This window comes from Perca fluviatilis, chromosome 10, assembly GCF_010015445.1.
Source record: "Perca fluviatilis chromosome 10, GENO_Pfluv_1.0, whole genome shotgun sequence".
NCBI lineage: Eukaryota > Metazoa > Chordata > Actinopteri > Perciformes > Percidae > Perca > Perca fluviatilis.
In genome coordinates, this window is record NC_053121.1 from 20,726,090 (window position 1) to 20,752,401 (window position 26,312).

The 26,312-nt window shown below is 40.5% G+C and overlaps 1 protein-coding gene across 1 annotated transcript in view; it reads right to left on the minus strand.

The window, feature by feature from the left end:
* Positions 1-26,312, minus strand: part of trpc7b (transient receptor potential cation channel, subfamily C, member 7b) — a 54,205-nt gene that overhangs the window by 10,263 nt on the left and 17,630 nt on the right. The window contains 6 exon segments of the mRNA XM_039812559.1: positions 3,824-3,851; positions 9,191-9,455; positions 11,276-11,509; positions 12,788-13,004; positions 22,395-22,559; positions 25,268-25,450. Coding sequence (XP_039668493.1) covers positions 3,824-3,851; positions 9,191-9,455; positions 11,276-11,509; positions 12,788-13,004; positions 22,395-22,559; positions 25,268-25,450 — 1,092 coding nt within the window.

Consider the following 26,312-nt stretch of genomic DNA (forward strand, 5'->3'; position numbering starts at 1 on the left):
TTTTTAAATCAAATTATTCTGTCTTCCAGATCTCCTTCCTACCCGTGTGAAATACTCACTTGATTTACATTTTGATGTTACCAAAAAAAATGTAAAAAGTGAGTTTAGATAATGATGATGCCTGGAATGATTTGTTCCAGGCAACATTAATGTACCATTAAACCAGACACTTGCAGGGACAAATGCGCACACACACGTGCACGCATGCACGCACACACACACACACACACACACACACACACACACACACACACACACACACACACACACACACACACACACAATTAAAATTACACACTCAACACGTAGCTGGCTATTTATACACACTGTTCATCTGTTCGCGTGGGCAGATTGGTCATTTAATACAAAGTTCCAAAAATGCGTATGACATTTATGTGTTGGCAGCGTTACCGAGAGTCCTCACAGCACTATCCAAGTCCCCCATGTGCTAATGTACTCTACATGCATTCCACCTCCTCACTTCTATCCACAATACAGATAGAATATGGAGATAAGTGAAGAGTTCATTCGAAAAAACAAAAACAAACCGATAAAGGCCCTTCTTAAAATGAATAAATCAACAAAACCACCAATATCTGTTTTTGCAATTGAACCCTTTAAGTATATACGTGAGTAGAGGGTCTTCTTCCTTCCTGGATACTGTTAATACATGAGCAGCCGGTGCTGCTGTGCACCATCATCTGTTTTGCCCACCTTGTTTGTTGCTTATTTGATTCACTGAAATCTGCGTGAGATGCCTCTCTGGGAGGAAGTGCAATTATACAAAATCTAAAATGTATCCTTGGAGATCAACAACATTGATAAATTTGAATTTGTCTTTTGTTAATGTCAGCTCAGGTACTGGTCATGTGTGTATTATGCAATAACCTGTAACTGAGATATATGAGACACTCGATGCTCTGGCTAATGGGAGACCTTTCTAACAACGTAAGAATGAGATTATTTCATTTCAAACTTGTGTGTGTGTGTGTGTGTGTGTGTGTGTGTGTGCTTTTTAACATCATTGTACAACAGGCAGTGAATCAGCAGGGACAGTGGGTATCTGGAGACAGAGACGGACAGTGTTATTATCTGTTATTAAGAGTGACAGCTCCCAATGGGATGCATGTAGCACAATGGCTTCACATGCGCACAAACACACGCGCGCACACACACACACACACACACACACACACGCGCGCAGGGGACTGGTGAGTCACCTCGGAGCAGTCCAAACCCAATCACCAACAGGGCCAAATCAACCTCTTCCCCCCCAGAGACGTGCTCTCTGTCTCTCTTGCTTTACACTTTAAGTTTGTCTCTATCGCTGTCTTAGCTCCTCTCTCTCTCACTATCATCTGTGCCTCTCGTTCGTCATCTCGCTCACCCATTTTCTCATTATATTCCCATTGCACTTGCTTTTATATCTTTCTACGCATCACCCTCCCTCCCTCCTCTCACACACTATTCCATATTTCATCCCAACAGCTTTAAGCTATTTCTGTCACTCATTCTAATCGCATGATTAATACTTTTCTTTTTTCCCCATTATTTTTCCACTCTCATATATTTCTCCTCTTTGCTTAATCTGAAGCAAGAGTCTCACATTGGCTGAGTGTAAATGTAGACCTTGTGAACGACCCAGCCTTCTGCTCGGTCTCTCTCCTTCTGCCCTTCAGTCATTAGCAAGATATTAAATTTCTCCTTTCTCCTCGATCTCCTCTCCTCTCCTCCTCCCTCTCCTCCCTCTCCTCCCTCTCCTCTGCTCTCTTCCCTCTCCTCCCTCTCCTCTCGTCTGCTCCCTCTCCTCTCCTCCCTCTCCTCTCGTCTGCTCCCTCTCCTCTCCTCCCTCTCCTCTCCTCTTCTGCCTCTCCTCTCCTCTCCTCTCCTGCAGACATACAAGTAGTCAGACAGACAGACAGTTATAGAAGAAACATCTTTAAATATTAAATTGAGTTTAAGTCATTCTTAATCTGTTGCCTCAAATGAGGTGTCACCATGACGACAACAGGCATTGGGCCTTGCCCACCTCAGGTTTTACTGTAATGAATGAATGCTGCTCCTGAGAGATGCCTGCCTGTGTGTGTGGTGTGTGTGTGTGTGTGTGTGTGTGTGTGTGAGATAGAGAACTAAATCTGATGTGTGGGTCTCATGAGTGTGTCTGTTTATGAGTGTGTGTATATTTGTGTGACAGGCAGCAGGATACAAAATGAGGCTCTTTTGTTTTTGCATCTTCAGGCAAGTTGTGAGAGAAATCTTATTAAGTGGGGAATACAACACCACAAGACGAGCAATTAAGAGTGTTTTGATACTGAATCAAGAACGACGTCAACTTTTGTTTTTAAATTTGCCTGCTCCCTCGATGTCTATCTCTCCGTTAGTCTGTGTTGTCTTCATATGTTTCATCTTTTCAAAATACGCATTTATGAATTAAACTGTTGATTGGCTGTTTGTCAAACTCCTCCCTAGATTAGCAATAGTCCAGTCATAGCTTAGTTACCTTAGCTAGGCAGGGATTTCTCTACATGTTGAAGCAGTGTGCATGGGGCCACAGTAAGGTGCCCCAAAAACGTGTTGTCTTTATTAGCGTTTCCAAAACCAAGAACACATGGATTTGGGGAAGTTCACAATTCAGCGACCCCAGCCAAACCCATTATCCGCAATATTATAGCCCAAGCGTTACATTTACCAAATTCAATTCATAGTCCACAAAGCCTCTTCCACTGAAACATTAAAACGGAAACATACTGTTTTGAAAATACAACTTTGTCTTGCTCCGAGTATGTAAGCTAAGCAACCAAGGTTCATTTAAAAACAAATAGTCCGATCTTACATTTTTCCTCATCATGCTTATAGTACTGGGATTTCAATCACAATTACTTTGACTTTGTTTTCATGCATAACATGGATCCTCGGCTGGTGAGAAGACTGACTTTTTGTCTTGGACATGCAGATTTAGCCTCAGTGATATAGCACATCGCCATATATGTAGCATGTGCTGTGTATGTGCATAATTAAGACCCTTTTTATGGGGAGTTAGCTGGAAACATTGAAGAATTTAGCCAGGGACAGGGTTTTCAACCAACTCATTGAGCTAACGTTAACTTTATGAGCTCGCTAGCTACAGCTGATAAAATCTGCTGATGAAAGTTGTCATTTTACCTGACAAAGTTGACGGCAGCAGACAAGAAATTAGAAGCTTGTTTTTTTCTACCTTTGTCTGAAATGAGGGATTACTATGAATTATCAACGTATCTATAGTTAATTAATTCTTCATGTGATGGCCTAATGAACAGAATGGAAGCGTTTCCATGAACATATGTGGGGTGATCTCCCCGCTCTGCAGCCTCTTAGCTCAACTAAAGGAATGAATTTCAACACAAAGACTGCATCTTACATCTCACCAAGAGGGGGATTGAATGCTTGACATCATTTGTCATGATAATGGAAGAATTTATTGAAAAATACTGAATATAGGCACATACTCTAAAGCTACTGGGTCGAGCACAGACATTTAAGAGCCCTTGTTGGTCACACCACATGAATGCATTCTTTTTCCTCTCTTCTCCCTGTCGGTCTCGCCTTAATTGGAATTGTGTCTCCACTCCTCATTTTGACATTCAGATGTGCTTGACTGGTAAAGGCTGAACACGACACCTCTGCCCCGCCTTCAGAGGCAATAAATTATCTCTTTCTTTTGCTCTGTCTCAACCATCTCTTTCACTCTCGGTTCTCCCAGCCACCTCTTATCCTTCTTTCAGTCTCCCTCACCCAGATCCCAGTCACGTCACCACGTTCTAACTCTAGACTCAACAACTCACACTTTTAGTTTTTTTCTCGTTTCTCTCAGTCTTCACTTCCACTTCAAACTTCATATTGCAGCCTGCATCTTCATCTCTGCTTTTGAATGCACCATCATTTATCCACTCCTCTCTCCTCTTTTGTCTGTTTGCATCCCCCGCGCCCCCCCCCCCCCACCCTCTCTCTGTCTGTCTCATGTCTCTTTGTCAGTTACATTGGATTACATGGCTTTGTCTTTGGCTTTAATCTATCTATCTATGCCTCCTGTCTTGCTCGTGTCTTTCAATTCAATTCAAATATATGCATGTTTCACTGATATGAACAGAAGGTCTATGTTGCCAAAGAAACTTAATAACTTTAACCAGCATAACATAATATAGAACATAATGGTATATAAACTGCAGTTAAGTGAAAAGTAATAATAACTGCTGGAAAAAAAACAGCTGACAAAATATTTATACTGTATAGGAGTTATTTTCTGATTTGTTCCCACCTTTTCAAATGGTTACTGGTTAAATCTGTGCTGAGCCTGTGTGGCCTTGCTTCTGTCTGTTGCTCAGTCTGCCTGACCTTCTCTCATCCTCTCTCATTCCTTTTCCCTTCTTTTTCCTCCTTTGTCTATTCATCCTGGCTGGTCTCCCGCGTTTTGCCTGAACAAACAGCCGAGCCAAAAACACCTTCCCCTGCATATACATCTCTCCCTGTGGTTATCTTTTCATCCCTCATTCCCTACATCTCCCCCATCCTCCTCCTCCTCATCATCTCGATGGACTTTATCTACCTACTTTGTGGCAGTGCTGTTAGCTTCAGACCCTGATTCAGTATTATCTCCACTGTTTCACTTAAGCATCAGTATGATCATTATTTAGATTTTGAAGTCCTTGACACCCCGCGGTGTCTTTTTCTTTTACTCTGCCAAAAAATATGCATGGCTTCCACCTACAAATGTCCTGTCCTTTCCCACTTGGTCTGTCTGTCTCTCTGTCTGTCTGTGCAGTGTTGATATGCATGGTTGACTAGAGACGGGTCCACTGCTCCACCATTGCTGTCCACATTAAAATCCTTATATGTGAATTGATCTGTACATAAATGTGTGTATGTCCACCTAAGCACCTGTTATAACATATGCAAAAAGAAACAGTGAGAGAGAGGATGTGTGAATGTGCATGCCCCTTGTGTGTGTTTTTCTGCTAAATGTATTTGCACATTAAGGGTGGGCACTCAACAAAGTCCATGTGCAAGTGTTTATGTGTGTGTGTGTTTTTTTTTTTAAAGGGTGTGCGTTAGATGTTAGAGTTAGATGAGTTTTCGTGCCTCTGGCGATTGGGTGTGTGGCTATTACTGCTCAGTCATCATTAAGCCCTATCCAGCTGTACATGCATGTGTATATGTGTGTAAGTTTAAGCTTGTGTACGTGAGTCTATGTGTGAGGGAGAGAGTGATATCCTCCGCATTACTCCTCCACCAAAACCCACCCTCCTTCCCCTCACATCCCACACTCCGTTCCCCAGCCCAAGTGGCCCCAGCTGTCTCCCTCCTTATCTTCCTTCCTTCTTCTGCCCTGTCAGATAGCTAAAGTCACACTCACACACACACACACACACACACACACACACACACACACACACACACACACACACACACACACACACACACACACAGAACTGAGCACGAGCACACACACGCGCACGTACACACACACGCGCGCACACACACACACACACACACACACACACACACACACACACACACACACACACACGCACACAAACACACACACACATCCATACAAGCACATGTTCTCTATTGTGTGACAGAGAAAAGAGATGGATAGGTTGTTCTTCACAATTTGTGCACAACATAGACAAGACTTTTATCAACAGTCCTACCAAACATATTGCAGTCACACCTCATAATTGAATTGAGTGGGACAGAAAAATAAACATGCACTGACACCAAAGAGACACACAGTGCACAGACTGCAAATTCTATGAGACACTTAGAGTCAAAATAATAGAAAAAAATGTTGATTAGATTTGCAACAACAACAAATTAGACACAGTAGAAAAATAAATGAAATAATGTCTCTGCACAGTTCAGTCCAGGCTTCGGCTCCGTCAACCACTATACAGACAGGTTAAGATTTAGAGCCAGACTGACCCCTAGTGGCAAGACTGATAACAACAACAGAATTAAATGGGTCTGTCACGCTAAACCCATCTCGATGCAGCTCTCACCGCCAGAATAGGCAATGAGAAATTGTCAGAGGATCACTAGTTTGGCTCATTTAGAGGCAGGGACATTTTCTGGCCAAAAAAAGAAATGCAGTGGAGGTTGTTAAGAAAGACCACAATTAGTTTCTATCTTTATCACGGCTGTGTTAATGCTGATTTTTGAAATCAGCCTTGATGTTGATCTCAAGAGCAGAGAGGGGAAGTGATAAGGTGACAAAGCTAGATCATACATTCATGATGGAAATGCCTTTGTATTGGTGATGATAAGGCACTTCTATCTGCAGGGCCGGGGTCTTTTCTGTCTTTATTATGTCTGACTCTCTGATTCTGACCACAATCCTTCTGACTGTCCATTTTAACTCCATTAGTCTCTGTTCCTACCTGTCTATCTGCTTTTCTGTCAGTTAAATCTGTCTCATTGCACTACTCTGTCTGTCTGCTCATCACGCTGCCAGGATCTTTGGCTCCATGTGGGCAGCCAAGCAGAACTCACAGCCTCTAAGACCCCTGTGCTGCGACTAAGCAGAGGAGCTACTGTATATGCACAGCACAGAGGTGCAGGGTAAGTCAGCATGGGAAAGTAGATTCCTCACACTATAAGTTCAATCACAAACCTTTTATGATCAGTGATTCCATCTAAGGTGAATGTTCAGCAGGTCCTACACTTGGAAATTGCTCCCAGGCTTCACGTAGCTCACAGGTGACAGGAATGTGATTGATGATGATGAGTATAATGGCGGTCAAACATCTGGTGCATTTAAATAAACAGTTGAGGTTGCACAAATATAACATAGACTGGTATTTTGTGTTATTGCACCAGGTATTTGATCCAGGTGTATAACCAGATAAGAAAAACAGGCAGACAGATGGATAGGCACGCAGTCTGGCACAGTGAAGTCTGCCAGCAAAACTGAATCACAATCACCGTACAGCTTGCCAAAACAACTAGAAACAACAAAGTGGTGGCAACGGTCCCAGGTCATTCTGACTCTTTCTTATTTAATCCTTTAGTTTGGTTCTATTGTGGAGGGAAAACGTAGATCCAGGACAAAGAACTGGACTAAAATATCTTAAAAGGTAGGTCTTAGTACTTGTGCAAGCAAACTGTGATGCTGTGTGGTTTACTGGGAGTACTCCAAACCAGCAACATCAATCAAGCCAACATCACAAGGATTAAACTTATAAGGAGACAGATGTTGACACCTGGAAGCAGTTGTATCGTGGTTGGAAAGCCTTTTGATACAAAGTTAACTGAGGGCAAGAATTCAAGTCACACTATGTGTTCATCACTGATATGAAAAACCTGTAAGGTGAATAATGCAAAAGAGCATAAACACCATGCTCCACTAAATGCACTGATTGGTTTTGAACATGTCTATTGCTCTAACCTGGTGGGATGATGACCCCTTTGCCAAACTTGCAAAAAGACAGAGCTACGTGTGACTTCTTTAGTCCAGGCTTTCTTGCAACTAGGAAGTGTGAACCTTAGCGTACTAGAAGAAAAACTGCAATTACATAGACTGTTCCACTCTGGCTAGAAAACTTGTAAAGCAGTGATTTGCTCTATTGGATTGAGCAGAAAATGTGTAATGTCATCTGTTTAAATCTATATCTTCCACTGAGAAAAATGAATAATGATATGCGACATAGAGAGAAACCTCAGAGAGTGATGATAAACAGACTTGCTGAGAGATTCTATCATCAGCCCAAGATGGATTACTTTCCTACAGATATCAGACAATGAAAGATCCACCGTCACTCTGTTTGCAGCTGATGTGAAAGAATGAGCACGCAGACACAGCAGAGATAAGCTAAAATGAAGGAAGGAGGCAGAAGCAGTGATATTCAGATTGATGTGTTGTGGGACTTGTTGGGCGATTTGATTGCTTTACAAGCAGATTGATATATGACACAACAACTTGTCAGTTAAAATGCTACAATAAAAAGTGATAGAATAAGCGTTGAATTTCTTGTTGCTAATGTGGATGTGAAAGTGAAAGAACATATTCAAGGCACTGTACTATTGGTTTTATGCACTGCAGCCTTTAAGTGCAAAATGACTCCATAGTTAAAATGTGCAATTGACCATATATTAAATGGATGACCCTGATAATTGAGTTAAATGCAGCAATGCAATTGCTATCACCCCATTTTCGGTTGGATGATTTTCAATTATCAAATACAACAATAGTTCACGTGATTTGTCTAACTTAGACTACTGAAGCCAGAACAAGGACTCTGGATTTAGCTCCCCCTCTTTTACAGTGTAGTTGTGCTCGGAATAGATTGCTTCATGGCCAGTAAGTAGAGGAGGATAATGTACATATCATATACTCATATACTATATACATATAGAGGATAAATATGAACTTATCCTTAAAGGATTCACTGTTAGAGTCTGGTCAAGTGCTGAATGAAGTCTGCATACTAGCCAAGCTGTGGTTACACACAGATGGCTGACTTTTTGTCACTTGATACAATGGGCTCCATCATGTCACTGTCAACCACCTTCTTGGTGTTAAATCTTGCTTTAGATCAGAGTTGGTCGATAAAATTCACTGACTGTAGACTGGCACTTTATTCAACGATGAGAAAGTTCCCGTGTCTCAGTAAAACTTACCAAATAGTTGGACTGGCATCAAAAACGTTTGAGACACTGTCCAAAAGCTCCTCACTCTCTCACATCCATATGGATATAACATTGAATGAAAATCAATAGGCCGTGATGTTTTGCCTCATTAACTGCATGCTATATTAATATTTCTTTTTTTTTTTAAATCAAAGACTTGGCATTTATATTGATCTACAGAATCCGCCATTGACACCTCTCACTAACACTTGCCGTCTAATTTTATTTCCATTTTAACTTTTGTCAAAAATGGTTCTGTTAATGTTTATGTGAGTTACAGCAGATCTCTCTTCTACGCTACAGTAAACACAACATGGTGCTGGGGAAAAGCCCAATTTCCAGATACTTTGGACATGAATTATAATTTTTTGATAAGACTAAATTAAGTTAACAATATAATGATGTAGCCACAAGCCATACAAATGTCTCCAATGTATGAAGAACACAAGTACATACGTTGAGTTAAAAATCAGGTCACCTGTTCCTATTTTTCTGATATAAAACAACCACAGCATGTATAACTCACGTGGTAAAGGCAGGGTTGTACTTGGCTCCCAGGTAGTACGAGTACAGGTTGAACATGCCAATCATGAAGGCCACAAACACCATGATAAAGATGACCATGAACTTGAAGATATCTTTGACTGTGCGACCCAGTGAGATCTGCAGTGGGCCGAAGCTCTCGTTGGCTGGCAGGATGTAGGCGATGCGTGAGAAGCTCAGCACCACAGCGATGGAGTACAGGCCTTCTGAGATGATCTGGGGGTCTGAGGGGCGCCATTTGTTCCTGGCTGGAGGAGAAGAAAGAAAAAGAGAAGCGGCTGAGTAAGCTGTTAATGTATCATCTGAATGAGCTGCAGCAGAAACCAGAGGTTGATTTGCAATTGTCTAATTTCAAGGGAACTGGTTATTTTCCAATTTGGACAATAAAATAGGTCCCCATGTTCAGATTTTACCCAGCTAAAATGTTCACACTGAATAAAACCGGATGCATCAGGTACGCTCCAACATTAATGTTGAACTACATTTATAAACAACCATAATCATCGACAGCTGCATTTGTGGTTTTAGAATTTAAATATTTTTTCTGATATAAGACTGAAACAATTGATCTGAAGGTGGTTTACTATCACGCTATTTCTTACTGTGCCATAAAATGCTATTGTAAAAATCCTGTATTCCTCTGGCTTGAGGAACGTAGCCGTCAGCTGCACATAACTGTTTTCTCACTTTTTTCCTGGGTATGTACAGAACAGGCTTTTGGTTAGAGTGGGATCTAAATGTTTGCGAGAGATCCCTAAAAAGCATAATCCTGGCTCTCAAACATGTGTTTTGATGGAGGAGAAGGTAAGGTAAGAAGACAGATCCAGTAAGGATGTAAGGGGATGAGGGAGGAGGAAAGGCAGTGAGTATGAGATGGTGGAAAGCAAAGAGAAGGGATAAAGGGATAGTGTGTCCAAGGAGAAGTAAGGACAGAGGGAGAGAGAGAGAGAGGCAGCAGGGAGGGGCAGCAAAAGAGGCACAGTCAGACATGTAGACGGAGAGGAATTAATTAAAGACCACAAACAGAGAAAATACTATTTTACACTAATTTGCTGTTAAACTAAGACTCTCTAGGAAAATGAGTAAGTATATCATACACAGTGTGTGCACTTTTCAGTAAATACATTTTCATCTATTTACTGATGTGTCATGACACAGTCAGACCACCTGATGGCAGCACTGATGAAGGGTCCCTTAGTAGGCCACTAAGAAGTGTACAGTCCAGCAGCCAGCAGTAGGTTTTAATATGTTGCAGAGGAGTTTGGGTTCTGGAAGTGAACTAAAAGTTTATATGTTCTCTGATCTTGAAGTTTTCCTGATTTAATATTCTAAAATGTGTCAGGTGGACATATAGACCATTTCCAAGAAAGGCAGAGAGAGTAGGGAAGGTAGGTAATAATAATTGTCTGAGGTGGTTTTCTTCTTCATTCCGAGCTTAATATATATTGTGATTTTGTTTCTTTTTTTATTTACAAAATCCGTGGAGTTTACGTCTGCCTGTGTATATATATATGTGCTCTTACTTGTTATTATGAGTACATTAAATTCACTAACTGAATGTGGTGTGCTGCCATGAAGCCAAGGATCAAACAGGAGAATGTGTGCACAAATGCATGTGAACATCTTGAGGTAAGTATGCAACAATGACATGTTTATCTAAATGACAAATATGCTCATCTTGTAGTGTCACAGCTCAGGTTTTTAGTTATTCATGACATTTTTACACAAATACTCATCTGATAAACCTTATCAGGGACTAATGTAGCACAACAATGATTCAAACATGAAAGCATTTACATTTTATCATGTGGTGTAAAATTGTATAGTAGATACAGTACAAAGTTAAGTGGTTTGACATTTTGTGGACCAGATTTCAGATTAAACATACCCAAAACAAACAACACAGAATTGTCTAGTTATCATTAATAGTGGCAATCACAATAGCTAAGAAAAACAGGCATAGCGCCATAAACTGGAACTCTGACTTCAAGTAATCTCTGTAAACATCACAGAGAAATCTCCTTACCTCTTCAAAACCGTTCATCATATTTTTGGAGAAAATGCTTACCGTAAGTGAAGTAGGCGACTTCGTCAGGTAGCGAAGCGTTGCTGAGGTCTTCGTCTGGTACGTGCATGTCCACATACTGCTGGGCTTTGGACGCCTTGAGGAACGCCATGAAGCGTGCCGTGTAGGACGCCACAAAGATGGACAACATGCCAAAGTCCAGAACGTTCCACAGGTGCATGATGTACTCTCTGGGCCCGTCGCTCCAGATCTCCTTACATTCCAACCAAATCATACCTGAGGATGGAGGACACACAAATAAACACATGAATACATTGTGGAAAGATGGGAAATGCACACACACACACACACACACACACACACACACACACACACACAAAAAACACACAACAACACACAAAAAAAAAAAAAAACACACACACACACACACACACACACACACACACACACACACACACACACACACACACACACACACACACACACACACACACACACACACACACTCTTACAAAACCACCCTGTCATTGTCTATTTGGAGCCAAAACAAGGAGAAAATTGCTTACTGAAAAAGGCACCTGATCAGTAGCTTTAACAATTACCTTCAAAGCATGCTGCTGGAATTATAATTATCCTGCTCTACCACTCACTGCACACAGATCCACACAGATCCACACAGATCCACATACACACACACACACACACACACACACACACACACACACACACACACACACACACACACACACACACACACACATTATTCATTTAAGATATTGCCATGGGCTTTTGTCTGTTGAGTTTGTCTTTGTCTTTCTTTCACCCGCATCTATCTGTTTCTACATACCTGTCTTTTGTCTGCCATACACTCCACCCCTCTCTTTACTTTCATCTGTCTACCAACAACTCCCAGCGTTCCTCCATTTTTCTTTCTCTCTAACACTCGCTCTAATATTTTCTCAGTACTACCTCTCAGGTCAACCTCCAAATGTCTCTGCAGCTTCTCATTAGAACTAAACAGGTCTGGCCTGTGCTGCATCCAGCCAGGGATCTTCCATTTGATCTTTGGAAGATAAAAGAGAAAGAATTGTTGTGTTGCCATAACCTTGGCTTTCATCCACTTGGTTGGTGTGGTGCTGCATTAATCTTTGATTTTTCCTTATGTCAAAGTTAGGCATAAAAGGCATTCACTTCACTGATTTATGGGGGAGGAGTGTTGTTGTAACTTCAAAACTTTTGATTTGCATCAAAAACTTTTAAAACCTCGGTAAAAACATCAGCATTAACTTGTCTTGCTTGCATGTTGACAAGGATTTTTTATTTTTTTATTTTATTGATTAAAAACAAAATGTATAAATAAATTCTACCAGGAAAGTTTTTGCCTTGACTCTTTCATATGCTGCATCAAGGTTATTTCTTATCATGCTGGAGAATCTGCCTCCACAGTGGCTTTTGCATTTTAATTGACTGCAACTGTGCAGAATTTTAAACACTGATCCGGTGTGTGTGTGTGTCTGTGTGAGTGCGCACCGAGTGTGTGACGAGAAAACTCACCCAACACCCACTTCATGATCAACATCTCAGTCCAGGAAAACTGGGTGGTCTTGACCCTGAACACCTGTCGCGGGTGATCTGTGATGGTCTCATTGGGCAGGTTCTTGACACCCTCAAAGCGGTCGGAGGCGTTGACAATCAGCAGACCCAAGAAGATGGTGAAGGAGACAGCGTGGGCCACAAACTTCATGAAGGGGCTTCGCAGGATTTGACCAAGCTGGAAGTGAGAAGATTGAGGATATAATTAGATATATGTTGGTTACGGCCCTCGCCGTATTCTGTATTGTACCTTCCATATATAGTTGTGTGTGCCTAAATAATGTGAGAGTGAGAACTCACCTACATTTTAAGATCTTTTTTCCAACAGACACACCTGTTACAGATTGTGTATCTGTGGTTTCTAAATACTAACTAAGGGCCAACTGGTGGATGAAGGTTAAAGAGACATTAGTAATGTTTGTTTAACATGCATTTACAGATTTGTGCACATATTGGGGCAGCGCAACAAGCTGTAAACACAGTATTGTATTGTTGAACATGTTGGTGAACAGTTTCCTATTTAAAGATTCAAGAACACGGAGCAACATTTGCATTCCACATATTCACATATTTTGGACTATGTATGATATTCACTCTCTTTTGAACTCTGGTTTGCTCTCCACCAACTCCTAATACAAATAACTGTCTGTCTCTCTGTCTTTTGGATAGACATTGTTTGAACACATTGTGTGAATCATTGAGCTTTAACAAATGTGTTGAATGTATTTCCTTTCACATAAATCATTTGCAAAGCTGATTCATTTTGAATCCTGCATCATTTACATCCATGTTTTCCTGGCTAGCAGTCCTCTTCCTCCCTGCCATTGCGTACTCATTGCTGTGTTTCTTGGTGCATTAACACCATGTATATCAGTGAAATAATGTAAAACCATTGGCAGGAATGTGTGGTGAGAGACTTCTCCTCATAGAGCTACTAGTGGTTAAACAAACAGGGTATCTTTTAGGTAATGTCAAAGCCCTTTGATGTCACTGCAAATTACACTACAACTAATGACGCCTTAACGTTAGACATTTTTACTAGTCATATTTGTGTTGGTAATTGGGTTCATTTGTGTTTGCCAATAAAAAAACGTTCACATTTTGTGTTTGTGTCAGGGAATGATACATGTTTGAGTTGTATTTTCTTTGAGCAGTTAAAAAAGTGACTATACACAAGTGTAAAATTGCAGCCAAACTAAACATCTGTTTTTATTTACTGAGATACATTAGTATTCATGCTTTTTCCAGAGTTCCTGAGATTGTGTCCCCTTAGGGATTAAAATCTGAAAAGCATCACTACACAACCATCTTAGCATGCAAACAGCAGATGTTATAATTCACGAATGTGGAACACAATGTCAGATTAACTATTGCTGATGCCAAACAATCAGCAGTTTATCAAAATTCACCATATGGGGAGAACATAATGTAAATTGATGCTGCACAAGGAGCGTTAAACATGCCACCACACTGAGGGACCTTTTTATTATTGCACAAGACACACACACCTCATACAGACATTTGAGATGCCAACATTTGCCACTCTCTACACCTGCTGTGTTCAATATTAACTACCCACAGGCTATGTCTATGCTCTGCATGCATAGTGTCACATTAGATTCAATAGCGGTCCCCATGCCACACACACACTACTAAACCACGTGGGAAGAGGTTGTCTGGTGAATCTTAACCCGGCAAAACCTCCTCTAAACCTCTTCCTGCCACCGGGATGACTCTGCCTCTGTGTTGATATGGCTGATCCATTTCACCCCTCAGCTTAAAGGGTAACTACCGTTTTTTTAACCTGGGCCCCATTTCCCTATGCAGTTGTGTCTAATAGACTGATGTTACCAAAAATCTTTTAATTTGGTCCAGTGTTGAGCGAGATCGCAATGACATGCCGCCGCAAACCGAGCTGCAATGTAACCTAATAGGGCAATTGTAGAGCCTTGCTTTTTGTCCAATAAAAGTGATTGTTTTTGCTACTGACGGGCTCAGATTGTTACTGAAAGTGTCTGACAACATTATCGATCTCAGGACGTGAATTTTTGTCCGAAGACAGCGGTGTGGATAGTGAAACGCGAGACGAGAAAAAGGCGTTCAGGTAGTCTGTTGTTACGGAGTAGGCTACAGAAATGATAGGCTCCTGTTATCTAAAAGATTTTCAATGAAATGGCTCAATAGTGAAATGATTTCGACAATGTGGATGAGGTCTTTATAGTTTGATGACCACCTGTATATATTTCAGCCAGGGTAGCCTACGTTACGGACGAAGAGAGAGCAAGTTGCGAGAGGCAGCGGGCGGAGGAGGGTGAAGTAGCGGGCGGAGGGCTGCGGGGCTCTGGATATTGGTAGCGCTCCCGTGGGTGCTGTGCCCCTATATGCCCAAAGAATACGTTGTCAGGAGTGGTACCTGTTGCTGCCAGATATCTGTGGTCTGGATGTGTCCAGTGATATACCTCGGACACAACGCCGTGTCACCACGTCAGAGGAATTCCTCCTCTAATCAACAGGGCTGAGACATGAGCAAATACAAACCATTGTTTTTTATTGAAAATCTTTTAGATAACACAAAACCATGGATGTATTATAGCCTAATGACCACACAAAACACTGCGCACAGCTGCAGCCCCTCTCTCTCTCTCCCCTCGTTTGCTCTTCATCCGGAAGCCTATAGGCTACTTCCTCCACAGCCTGTACTCTGGCTCAAATGAATACGGGGCAGTCATCCAATAATAATGACCTCATCCATATTTTCGAAATCATTTAAATATTGAGCAATTACATTGAAAATCTATTAGATAACAGGAGCCTATCATTTCTGTAGCCTACTCCGTAACAACAGACTACCTGCTTTTTGTCGTCTCGCGTTTCACTATCCACGCCGCTGTCTTCAGACAACAAATCACGTCCTGAGATTGATATAACTTTTAGTAACAATCTTCAAACTTTTATTGGACAAAAAGGCTCTACAATTTCCCTATTAGATTACATTTCAGCTTGGTTACATTTCACCGTCATTGCTGTTGTGTCCTTTATTATTCCCTAACATCTTTTGATCTGGGAGCAGCAAGCCTAACGTACACTGTGTGCAGACAGGCATCAACTTCATAATGGTGAAGAGGTGGATATGGACAACATTACATTCCTGGGAATCCACATCACCAAAGAACTGGTCCCTCTACTAGTAAAGAAAGCCCAACAGAGGATTTTCTTTTTAGTTAGGAAACTCAAACAAGCTGAACTTCCTTCTCAGCTGCTAGTTTAACTTTTATCGAAGCCTGATAGAAAGCATCCTCTGTCAGCGTATCACAGTGTGGTATGCCAGCTGCAAAGCAGGTAAAAACAGCACAGTGGACGAGTGGGAACTGTGCTCCAGGACCTGGATGCTGTTTATGCTGGCCGCTTACAGAGGACAGCTCGTAGCTACAGCATGGACTCAACACACACAGGACCTGTCTGTTTGTCCCTTTGCCATCTGAGAATAAATACAGAACCATCAAAACCGATCAATGATTTCCAGTCAATGCATCAATGATCAATGGCTTGTGACTCTGTGTGTATTGATAGGACTTTATTTTCTTGTAGTGAACTGGGTTTAAATCGACCAAGAGATTAGAGAGGAAAGACCAAAGAAAGACTAAGAAAGGGCAGAGATCCAGGGCAGGAAATGAGCAATAAAATGATCAAACACTGGGATCTTTTCTTTACGTCTTTCCTGCTTTTGTTTCCTTGTTTCCTTCATTTACTTCTTTGTTTCTTTTCCATGTTTCCTTCTTTTTGTTTTCCTGTTTCCTACTTTTCTTTCTGGTTTCCTTCCTTTTTTGTGTCCTCTTTTCTTTGTTTCTTTTTCTTTCAGTTCTTTCCTTATTTCCCCTCCCTATTTAGTAAATTAAATGGATGACAGACTGGAGGACAGTAATCAAAGAAAAGGTTTTGCTAATATGGAAGTGTTGGAGCAACATGTGGCATATATAATTTATATATATATATATATATATATATATATATATATATATATATATATATATATATATATATGTCAGCATATCACATATGCTCAACACTGAAATAATAAAAGTACAATAGTATGGCTCATATGAAAACTACAATATTAGTACAGATTGTCAATTTCTCTGCAGTGGTCTCATTTCATAGCTTGATCATATACAGTTATGTGAAAAAGTTAGGACACTCTATGAAAACGTGTGTTTTTTAACATATTTAGACTTATGGATATTTAATATCAATTTTAACAATACTGAGAGATTCAAGTAATATAACTAAACAAGTAAAACTGAAGAAAATACTTTTTAAAACATTCTGTAAAATGTAATAAAATAAACATGCAATTTCTGATGAGGAATAAATTAGGACACCCCCACATTTTGTCCCACTTCAAATGGCTGAAATCACACACAGGTGTATCATATGATTAGAACATTGTTACTCAGCATTTTGAAGGAGGCTTGCCCTATTTAAACCTCTGACATTCAGTTTGGTGTGCTCCTGACTGTTGACGTGAGAGTGAACACCATAGTGAGATCGAAAGACCTGTCTGAGGCCTTCAGAAAGATGATTGTTGCAGCTTATGAGTCTGGTAAGGGATTTAAAAAGATCTCAAAAGAGTTTGAAATCAGCCATTCCACTGTCTGGAAAATAGTGTACAAGTGGAGGACATTCAAGACAACTGCCAACATGCCCAGGTCTGGCCGTCCAAGCAAGTTCACCCCGAGAGCAGACCGCAAGATGCTAAAAGAAGTCTCCAAAACCCCTAAAATGTCATCACGGGACCTACAGCAGGCTCTGGCGACTGTTGATGTGAAAGTGCATGCCTCTACAATCAGAAAGAGACTGCACAAGTTTAATCTTCACGGGAGGTGTGCAAGGAGGAAACCAAGAGAAACACTAAGGCCAGACGGAAGTTTGCCAGAGAGAATGTAGACAAAGAACAGGACTTGTGGAATAATGTTCTTTGGACAGATGAGTCTAAAATTGAATTATTTGGACACCAGAACAGAGGACATGTTTGGCGCACACCAAATACAGCGTTCCAGGAAAAGAGCCTCATACTAACTGTGAAGCATGGAGGTGGAAGTGTCATGGTTTGGGGATGCTTTGCTGCAGCAGGACCTGGCCAGCTCACCATCATAGAATCCATCATGAATTTTACAGTGTATCAGAGGATGCTTGAGCAACATGTAAGACCATCTGTAAGAAAATCTTAATCCCATTGAGATGCTGTGGGGTGACTTGAAACGGGCTGTACATGCAAGAAACCCCTCAAACATTACACAGTTTTCCTCAGTTAGAATATGCATTTATGTTGATGTCTTTGTTTAATGAGTAAAACAATGTTTTCCTCAGTTAGAATATGCATTTATGTTGTCTTTTGTTTAATGAGTAAAACAATGTTATTTATTTTTTGCTGTTTACCTGCAATTAGATCACTTTCTTTTCCAGAGATAAATGAATATTTAATGGGGTGTCTTAATTTTTTCACATGACCGTACATGTAGTAGAGTAAAAAGTACAATATTTCTTTTTGAAAGGTAGTGAAGTAGAAGTATGAAGTAGCATAAACTGGAAATACTGTAAAGTACAAGTATCTCAAACTTGCACTACTTATTTCAGCAATCGTTCATCAATAATAACATGCTACAAGTTCCAGTGAAGCTGTGTGCTGTATAAATTAAATTAAATATTGAGACAGTTTTTCCTTTAATTAAGCATGAAGATTGTTCTCGGGGGAAGGGAACTTGACAGCCTTGCATCTGTTTCCATCACCTCCAAAGCATGTAAAAGGAAGTTTTTCCTCGCCACTGTTGTACCAAATGCTTGCTCGTAGGAAATTGTTTGGTCTTTGTAAATTATAGAGTGTGGTCTAGACCTACTCTATCTCTAAAGTGTCTTGAGATAACTCTTGTTATGATTTGATACTATACATAAAATTGCATGAATAGCAGCAGCTCGACTTGTCTTCAACCTCCCCAAGTTCTCTCACACTACACCGCTCCTCCGCTCTCTTCACTGGTTACTAGTTGCTGCCCGCATCCGCTTCAAGACACTAGTACTTACATACAGGGCCACGAACGGATCAGCCCCAGTATACATCCAGGACATGGTCAAACCCTATACCCCAACCCGCCCGCTCCGCTCTGCATCAGCCAACCTGCTTGCTGCCCCCTCACAGCGAGGGAGAACCAATCACTCAACGGAATCCCGACTGTTCACTGTCCTGGCTCCTAAATGGTGGAATGAGCTCCCTATCGACATCAGGATGGCCGAAAACCTGTGCATCTTCCGCAGAAGGCTAAAAACACATCTCTTCCGACTACACCTTGGATAAAGAAGGGGGGGGAAATTATAATATAATTATATATATATATATATATATATTTCTCTTGATGCTGCACTTTCATATGGCTCTTTGTAGCATTACCAATATAAAGCTAATGTACTTGCACTTAGTACTTAGTCTGGAGTTTGCACCTTCAAGAATGAACACATTTAATTGTAAGTCGCTTTGGATAAAATTGTCATGTAAATGACATGTAATGTAATGTAATTAATTGAATATCTTGTATGTTTCTCTTAAAGGAGATTTCTAAAGCAATTATATCCACATTGTCTGCCGTCAATGCTTTACTACTTATAACTTACCTACTTATTATTTCCGAGCAACAAAAATAATATCTGTTTCATCTTTCCCCACTGATATAAAGTGTAATATAGTTTGGGGTTCTGATAACAGTGTGTTGTAGTGCTGTAAAAATGGAGAACGTTATGAACTGTAAGAGATGAGCAATTGATGAGATAAGCAGAGCAAAATGACATGACTAGCACCAGAACACCCATCAACCAAAACACATAAAAGCTTTCTCTCTGACTGTCTTGATTAACTCTTTATCTATTTCACTATAAAATCCTTTTAATCTTTTTGTCTCTGTTGAGCTGCCGTCACGTTGCTAATAAGCATGCATAAACATTAATTTTGTCTCTCAATTATTAGTTTAATTTAATTGTTTTGTTTGTTTTTTATTATCCCACCCTCAAGTAACGCTGCCTTTTCAACATCTGAAATGTTTAGTTTCTGTATTGTACTGGGTTTTTAAAATCATGTATCTATTAATAATAATAATAATAATAATAATAATAATAATGATAATACACAGTTACAATGTGCTCTGAATCCTATATTAATTTGTTATTTATCCACGCTGCTACCTTTTTTATGTTCTCTGTAGATGATTGGATACCTGAACCGAGCCCGCCGGGACCCAACGGTACCCGATGGGCCGGGTTCAGACAGATATTTAAAAAATGATGTTCGGGTTCGGGTCGGGCTCGGTCACATCAGCGCAATAAGGTATTGAACATTTTAAATTTAAAAAAGCTTATTATGTAGGTGCGCTTGTTGCCCCGTATGCGCTCATTTCCGATTGCCTTCCTACAGTTGCTTAATAAAAGCGGGCTTTCCACACAAACAAACGTATGTGTCATTACTATGAGAAAAAAACAAGATTTTAACTGTGTCGGATGCGGGCCAGGCTCGGACAGAAAAATGTGGCCCAATCCGCACTCTAGTTCTCTGTGCTGCGTCACAAAATGGCAGACTGTCACACACAGGCTCATTGGCAAGTTGGTTGATTCATAATCAAATGTATGTAATCATACTTGCATGCACACACAATTAACATACACAGGTGTTTTTTTGTGACACAGTGATCAGAAAAAAAGCTAATGTCTCATGATTGAATCCATATCTAGCTGGTGGGGGCACTCTCAGCGTTACTGCTCTCCATCCTCTCTCACAGTTGACAGCTGCTCCCTCTCTCTCTTTTCAGTCACACCTGTGTCACTGTTTCTGAATCTGCCTTAGTGCACTCTCTCTCTCTCTTACACACACACACACACACACACACACACACACACACACACACACACACACACACACACACACACACACACACACACACACACACACACACACCTCCACTTGATGATTAGGTAAAGGATTATCAAGGTTAATGAGCAGATTTACATAACCACTGGTTCCGCTCCTGTGTGTCACTTTACAGATTATAATTTGCTTGATGGAGTATTAACAATATGTGAAAGGGCACTATAATCAAGTTATGATTATACAGTGCTCTTAACATCGGAGATCAGTAATGTTTGTTGTCATTTTGTCTGTCTGTTCAACACAGTTAAATATCTTGACACCTAGTGAATGGATTACCATTAATTTAGCCACATACTTTTGGTCCCCAGAGAAATAATCCCAATGTAATTTTTTGTGTTTCAAACATGTAAGCACACACATTCACAAGTAGCAGTAGTTTGGAGAATTTTGAGGGGTTTGGAGTCTTTTCATCGTAAACCATTAGAATTATGACTATTGTGACTGAGGTGAATCCAAGCTTACTAAAACTGTCCCACGAGAGAGTAAGATACCTTTTACAGTAAATCAACAGAGTTTCTTTGACTCAAATATACAGTTGATTTTGAGTATCACTTAAGCATGAACTTGTTGTCACATTATGTTTACAGGCACTGTAACAGGACTGTGATAGACTGTCAAATCAAAGCACAGCTCAGCCTACAGCTGAGATTGATAGAAGTTGAGCCATGTGTCTGTTTTATAGAACCTGAGATGTCCTGAAATGGCTTTTGTACAGAGGATAAACCCTGATTAAGTTAACAACTTGGCCTTGTCTCACCCGCAGGGCAAACGTAACATGTTTATGCTCTAATGATCACAGCTTTTTCATCTATCCAACACTGTAGTTGTCTTGTGTTTAAGGAGTCTATGAGTAGGCGGACTATAGACTTTCAGTAATGATGCCAAAGCCATATTCTGTATACAGAGTGTTATGAAAAATAGGTGTTTGTAAAAGTTTCATAAATGGCAAAAATATACTTTTTGTGTGTCTGCGTTGCTAAATGTAGGAATGTTTGAAACACACCCATGCTTTACAGCAGGGGTCTTCAACGTTTTTTAAGCCATGGACCCGTTAACTGAAAGAAAGACGGAGCAGGGACCCCCTACTACATATATTGTAGAAAATGAAGTTGCATTTTAAACTGGGCCTACAATAACGTGTGGGCAGCCTAAAGCCTTTATACCTTTTTTTTTTGCATAGAATACTAAACTATTAAAATATTAATTGTTGGCATGATTTTTTTAAATCATCATTTAATGTTACACATACTGTACATGTGGCACAGTACATCTTTAGGATTAACTATATTTGTGTGTGGCTATCTCAGTGACTACCTTACATATAGGCCAGTAAGCCTATCATCAGTGGGGATTTATATTTGCCAATAATATGTTGGAATTATGTTAAGACATTTTCATTTTTGAAAAAACTTTCCTATAGTGACTCTGAGGACCCCCTAGGGGCCCCAGAACCCCTGTTGAAGATCTCTGCTTCACAGGGTTAATTGCTTGTGTGTGTGATGAACTCTGGTTCAGATCAGGGATGATAGTAGGTCAAAGAGCTCGAGGGGCAGAGAGGAGTTGGTGTCTTTTGCATGTTTTTGTGTGCATGTGTGTTCATACCTTGCTACATGGCATTATCCAGTAGGCAATGGCCAAGAAGGGCAAACCTACGGTGATCCCCAGCACTGTCCAGCACGTCACTCCAATGGACTGCTGCCTCATATCAGGCAGGTTCTCGTACCAGATAGTCAGCAGCTGCTGCTGACAGTTAGGATGGGCAACGAACTGCAGAGAGGGAGACAGGGACAAGAAATTAAAATCAATGGGGAATAAAGGCAGAGGAGATGGGGACACAGGGCATGGAAGGAGAGAGAGGAGAAAGAAAGAGAGAGGACAGGGAGAGCAATAGACCTTTTTCACAGCAGACATGTTGACATGTCATAGTAGGAAAAGCACAGGTGTATTGAAAACCATTGTTGATGGCTGCATTCCACTTAGGAGAGGCCCTGGTATTGTGCATGCTGACTCACTGAAACATCTTACTGGGACACTTGATGGAACTGAGCCATCGTTAAGGTTATCAACTTCAGCTGTGCTTTTCTTCCTATGACAAGTCAAAATGTCTGCTGTGAAAAAGGTCCATTAACAAACCATACGTTAAAGAGAAGAACAATAAGTAGAAGCAATACTAATTTGCTTTTCTCATCTTCATAAAACATTTGGAATTGTTTCTGATGATTTCGGTAAAATATTTACAGCAGCAGCACATTGAGCAAACATTGTGCCAGAACAATACTGGCAGCTACACTGAAATGGCCCACTAGTCACAAAAAGTGTCTTATTTGACAAGCTGACTGTGAGGCATTCAGTACTTATCTTGGGGTTCAATATTTAGCAAAACAATCCCTGTAAATAAACAGCATATTGAGTATGAAAATCTGATCTGACAAACTATCACACAAACACTAAATGCTGCTGACGGGTTCATCCATCCCTAATAATGATCCAATAATCTATTTGACACTCTGAAAGGGGTTGTGCTGCACAAGTACTAGTATTTGAGTACAATACATTTGGAATTTTACTTAGAAGTACAGTATATTTGTGAATGTAGGACTTTTACTTTAATTGAGCATTTGCACATTGTGGTGTTATACTTTTATCTAAGTCCTTAATACTTCTTCCACCACTGTATTATCCAGGACTCACCACTGCAGGGACAATAAAAGAGAAAATAGTATTTGTTTGGTGGCACAAGTCAGAACATGGGGATGTGGTACATTTCTTTTTTTTCTTTTTTTACATCTGGTAATTCAGTTTTTCTTACTGTAGTACTTAGTACATAGTGTTATTGGTGGTATTGTTTTTTTTTTTGTCCAACTTGTATCTTTTGACCAATATTTACATTCATTTTATCATAGCCCAACATCCTGTTTGGATTTTAATTGCCAAAAGCATAAAGTACAACACAAATTACAATCTTTATACTTACATCTGGTACTTTCTTGTGCTTTTCAATTGCATCAATAAATGGATGTAAAATTAAAATACTGTATTCATGAGGAGGGCTTCTAGTGGTCAAGATATTCCTAAGTAGCTGAGTGTGCAGGTTGCTTTTCTATTTAGAGCACATCTATTGTGTATTCATTACAATAAAAAAATATGTAATATTCACAACACATTTGTATTCACGACTGACACTTGACTTCATTTAGAATGAAGAAAAAATTTCAACAAGCAGGTTGTGAAATCAATTAAATACACAGTATGCAGAAAGAAAGCAGGCAGCAAATAAGAAACACTAAGTGTTTACATTTATTGCTGAAGCATGTCCACTTTATTAGATAAGGCTTGGTCTGGCATTTATATTTTGCCGACTTTACTCCAAAAAGGGAAGTGATAAATGAAAGCCACCACTGGTCTGTTGAGGAAGGAGAGGATGGATGTTTTTGTTCCAGCTGGAGGAAGGATGTGGACAGTAGAGCAATCGATGCTCGACAGGAGGTCAACTAGTGTAACAATCAAACTCTGTGTTTGTGTATTGTTCTTCGTGTTAGATTTGAACAACCTGCTCTCCCTTGATTTATGTTAGCCTCTTGGTTTTCTCCCTCCATCAATCCATCCCATCCCTTCACTAATTATCCTCGGCCATCACATTCAGGGAGCATTAATCTGAGCGATGATTGACAGCCTTTGCTCCCATCCGCCGATCGAAACTCACACGTGTACAATGTGTGTATGTGCACTCAATCATTTCTACATTCAGAAGGAAACCACACAGCCATAAAACTGCACATTAAATCGTAGTCAACATAATTCCCCGCTGGTGTCCAGTGAACAGTCTATTAATCCAATGACCCATGACATAAACCCTGCCTGCGTCCAGGCACATGCACTACACACAGCCATGCTTCACCTGGTTGCCATGGTAATCTATCCCTACCTCTCTTCCTGCCTTCTGTGTAATTAGCTCCCTGAGTATTGGTCACGCTCTCTTGTACAGGATAAGAACACAGCTTGAACAGGCTGTACACATACACACACACACACACACACACACACACACACACACACACACACACACACACACACACACACACACACACACTTACACAAACATATGCACGCACACTACGGATTTACCTGATTAGAGAAAACATGCAGCACATCAAGGTCAAATAGGCACGTGTGGGAGAGAGTGTGGTATGGTAGGGAGAAATGGGGAAAGGGCATTTGGTTTGACATTAAGTAAGAACACCTCTGGATTAGCGTAGTGAAATAGAGGCCAGCGTTTTGTTTACATGGGACCTTTGAGGCCACACGCACGAAAAAAAGACTATCACAGACACATGTCACTTGTCTCTTATGATTTGCTGCACTATAAAAAATGTCACAAAATCACTTCCACTACTGTATAAATGCAACTGAAACTACCACTAGTCCATTACATACAGTAGATAGTTGATTCTTTGATTATTTGTTGGTCATCTTACCTTCTTGACTTCGTACTTGATGGCCAGTATGACACGGCTGAGGCAGGGTCGGTTGTAGGCGCTTGGAGGGCACTGGTCCACGTCGCCGTTCAGTATGGCCTCCACTTCCTCTGTGTTCCGACAAAGGTCCAACACACCCACCACAAAGTCCTTACACTGCATGGACAGCTTACGGTAGTCATTCTGACAGGGAGAGAGGAAAGATGGAATAAAGGACAGGAGGGGAGAGAAACTTTAGAGTTAAAACAGAATTTAAGCTTTGAGTAAATCATGTCAATGACTGGTTTCAGACAACGCAGCATCCTTCAAATGTATAAATGTACGCAACATGAAAGATTCATCAAATTGTGCCTCCTTTTCTGTCAGCTCTGCCTTATCTCACCGTCCTCTAGTTATCCCTGTCTTTTTCCCTTTTGTTTTACACATCTTCTCTGCACCTCAGATGTTCTCACATTATGCCTCAACAAAACCCTCTTTGTGTGTCCTGTTGCCACGAAGAAATAGCAAAAGTTCAGTCAGGAAGACATTTGCTTTCTTATGCATGTAGTTTTATTTCTCATGCATCTGCATATAATCCTCTCACACATTCTCACTCATTATTCCTTGCGGTCATGTCTGGAACTGTTAATCATGTTATCAGCTGTTGTCATCAGCTGGTCCCATCAGCTGATCTCATTTATCCAATAGCTCAGTGACACACCTACATTGTAAACCTATAATCCTGCTGCTGCCTCTGTTTAAATATGCCTTTCTCTCTGCCCATCTCCATTTGTTGAATTTGAACTGTGAAGATAGCCCTTAGCAATCTCTTAAAATCTTAGTTTATATAAAGAACATAGGACCCTGGGAACATATGTATGACCCCAACAATATTACACTTTGTGTACTCATACCTGCAAACTCAGAAGGGCTGAAAAAGGTGATACATCAACACAACCAGAGTCCCTTGGGAGTGATTATCATTATGTGTCTGTGTTCAATCATACTGTTACAACGTGTTGATAATGCACACTTTCTTCCAGACTTTTACACAGGTATCCCCAGC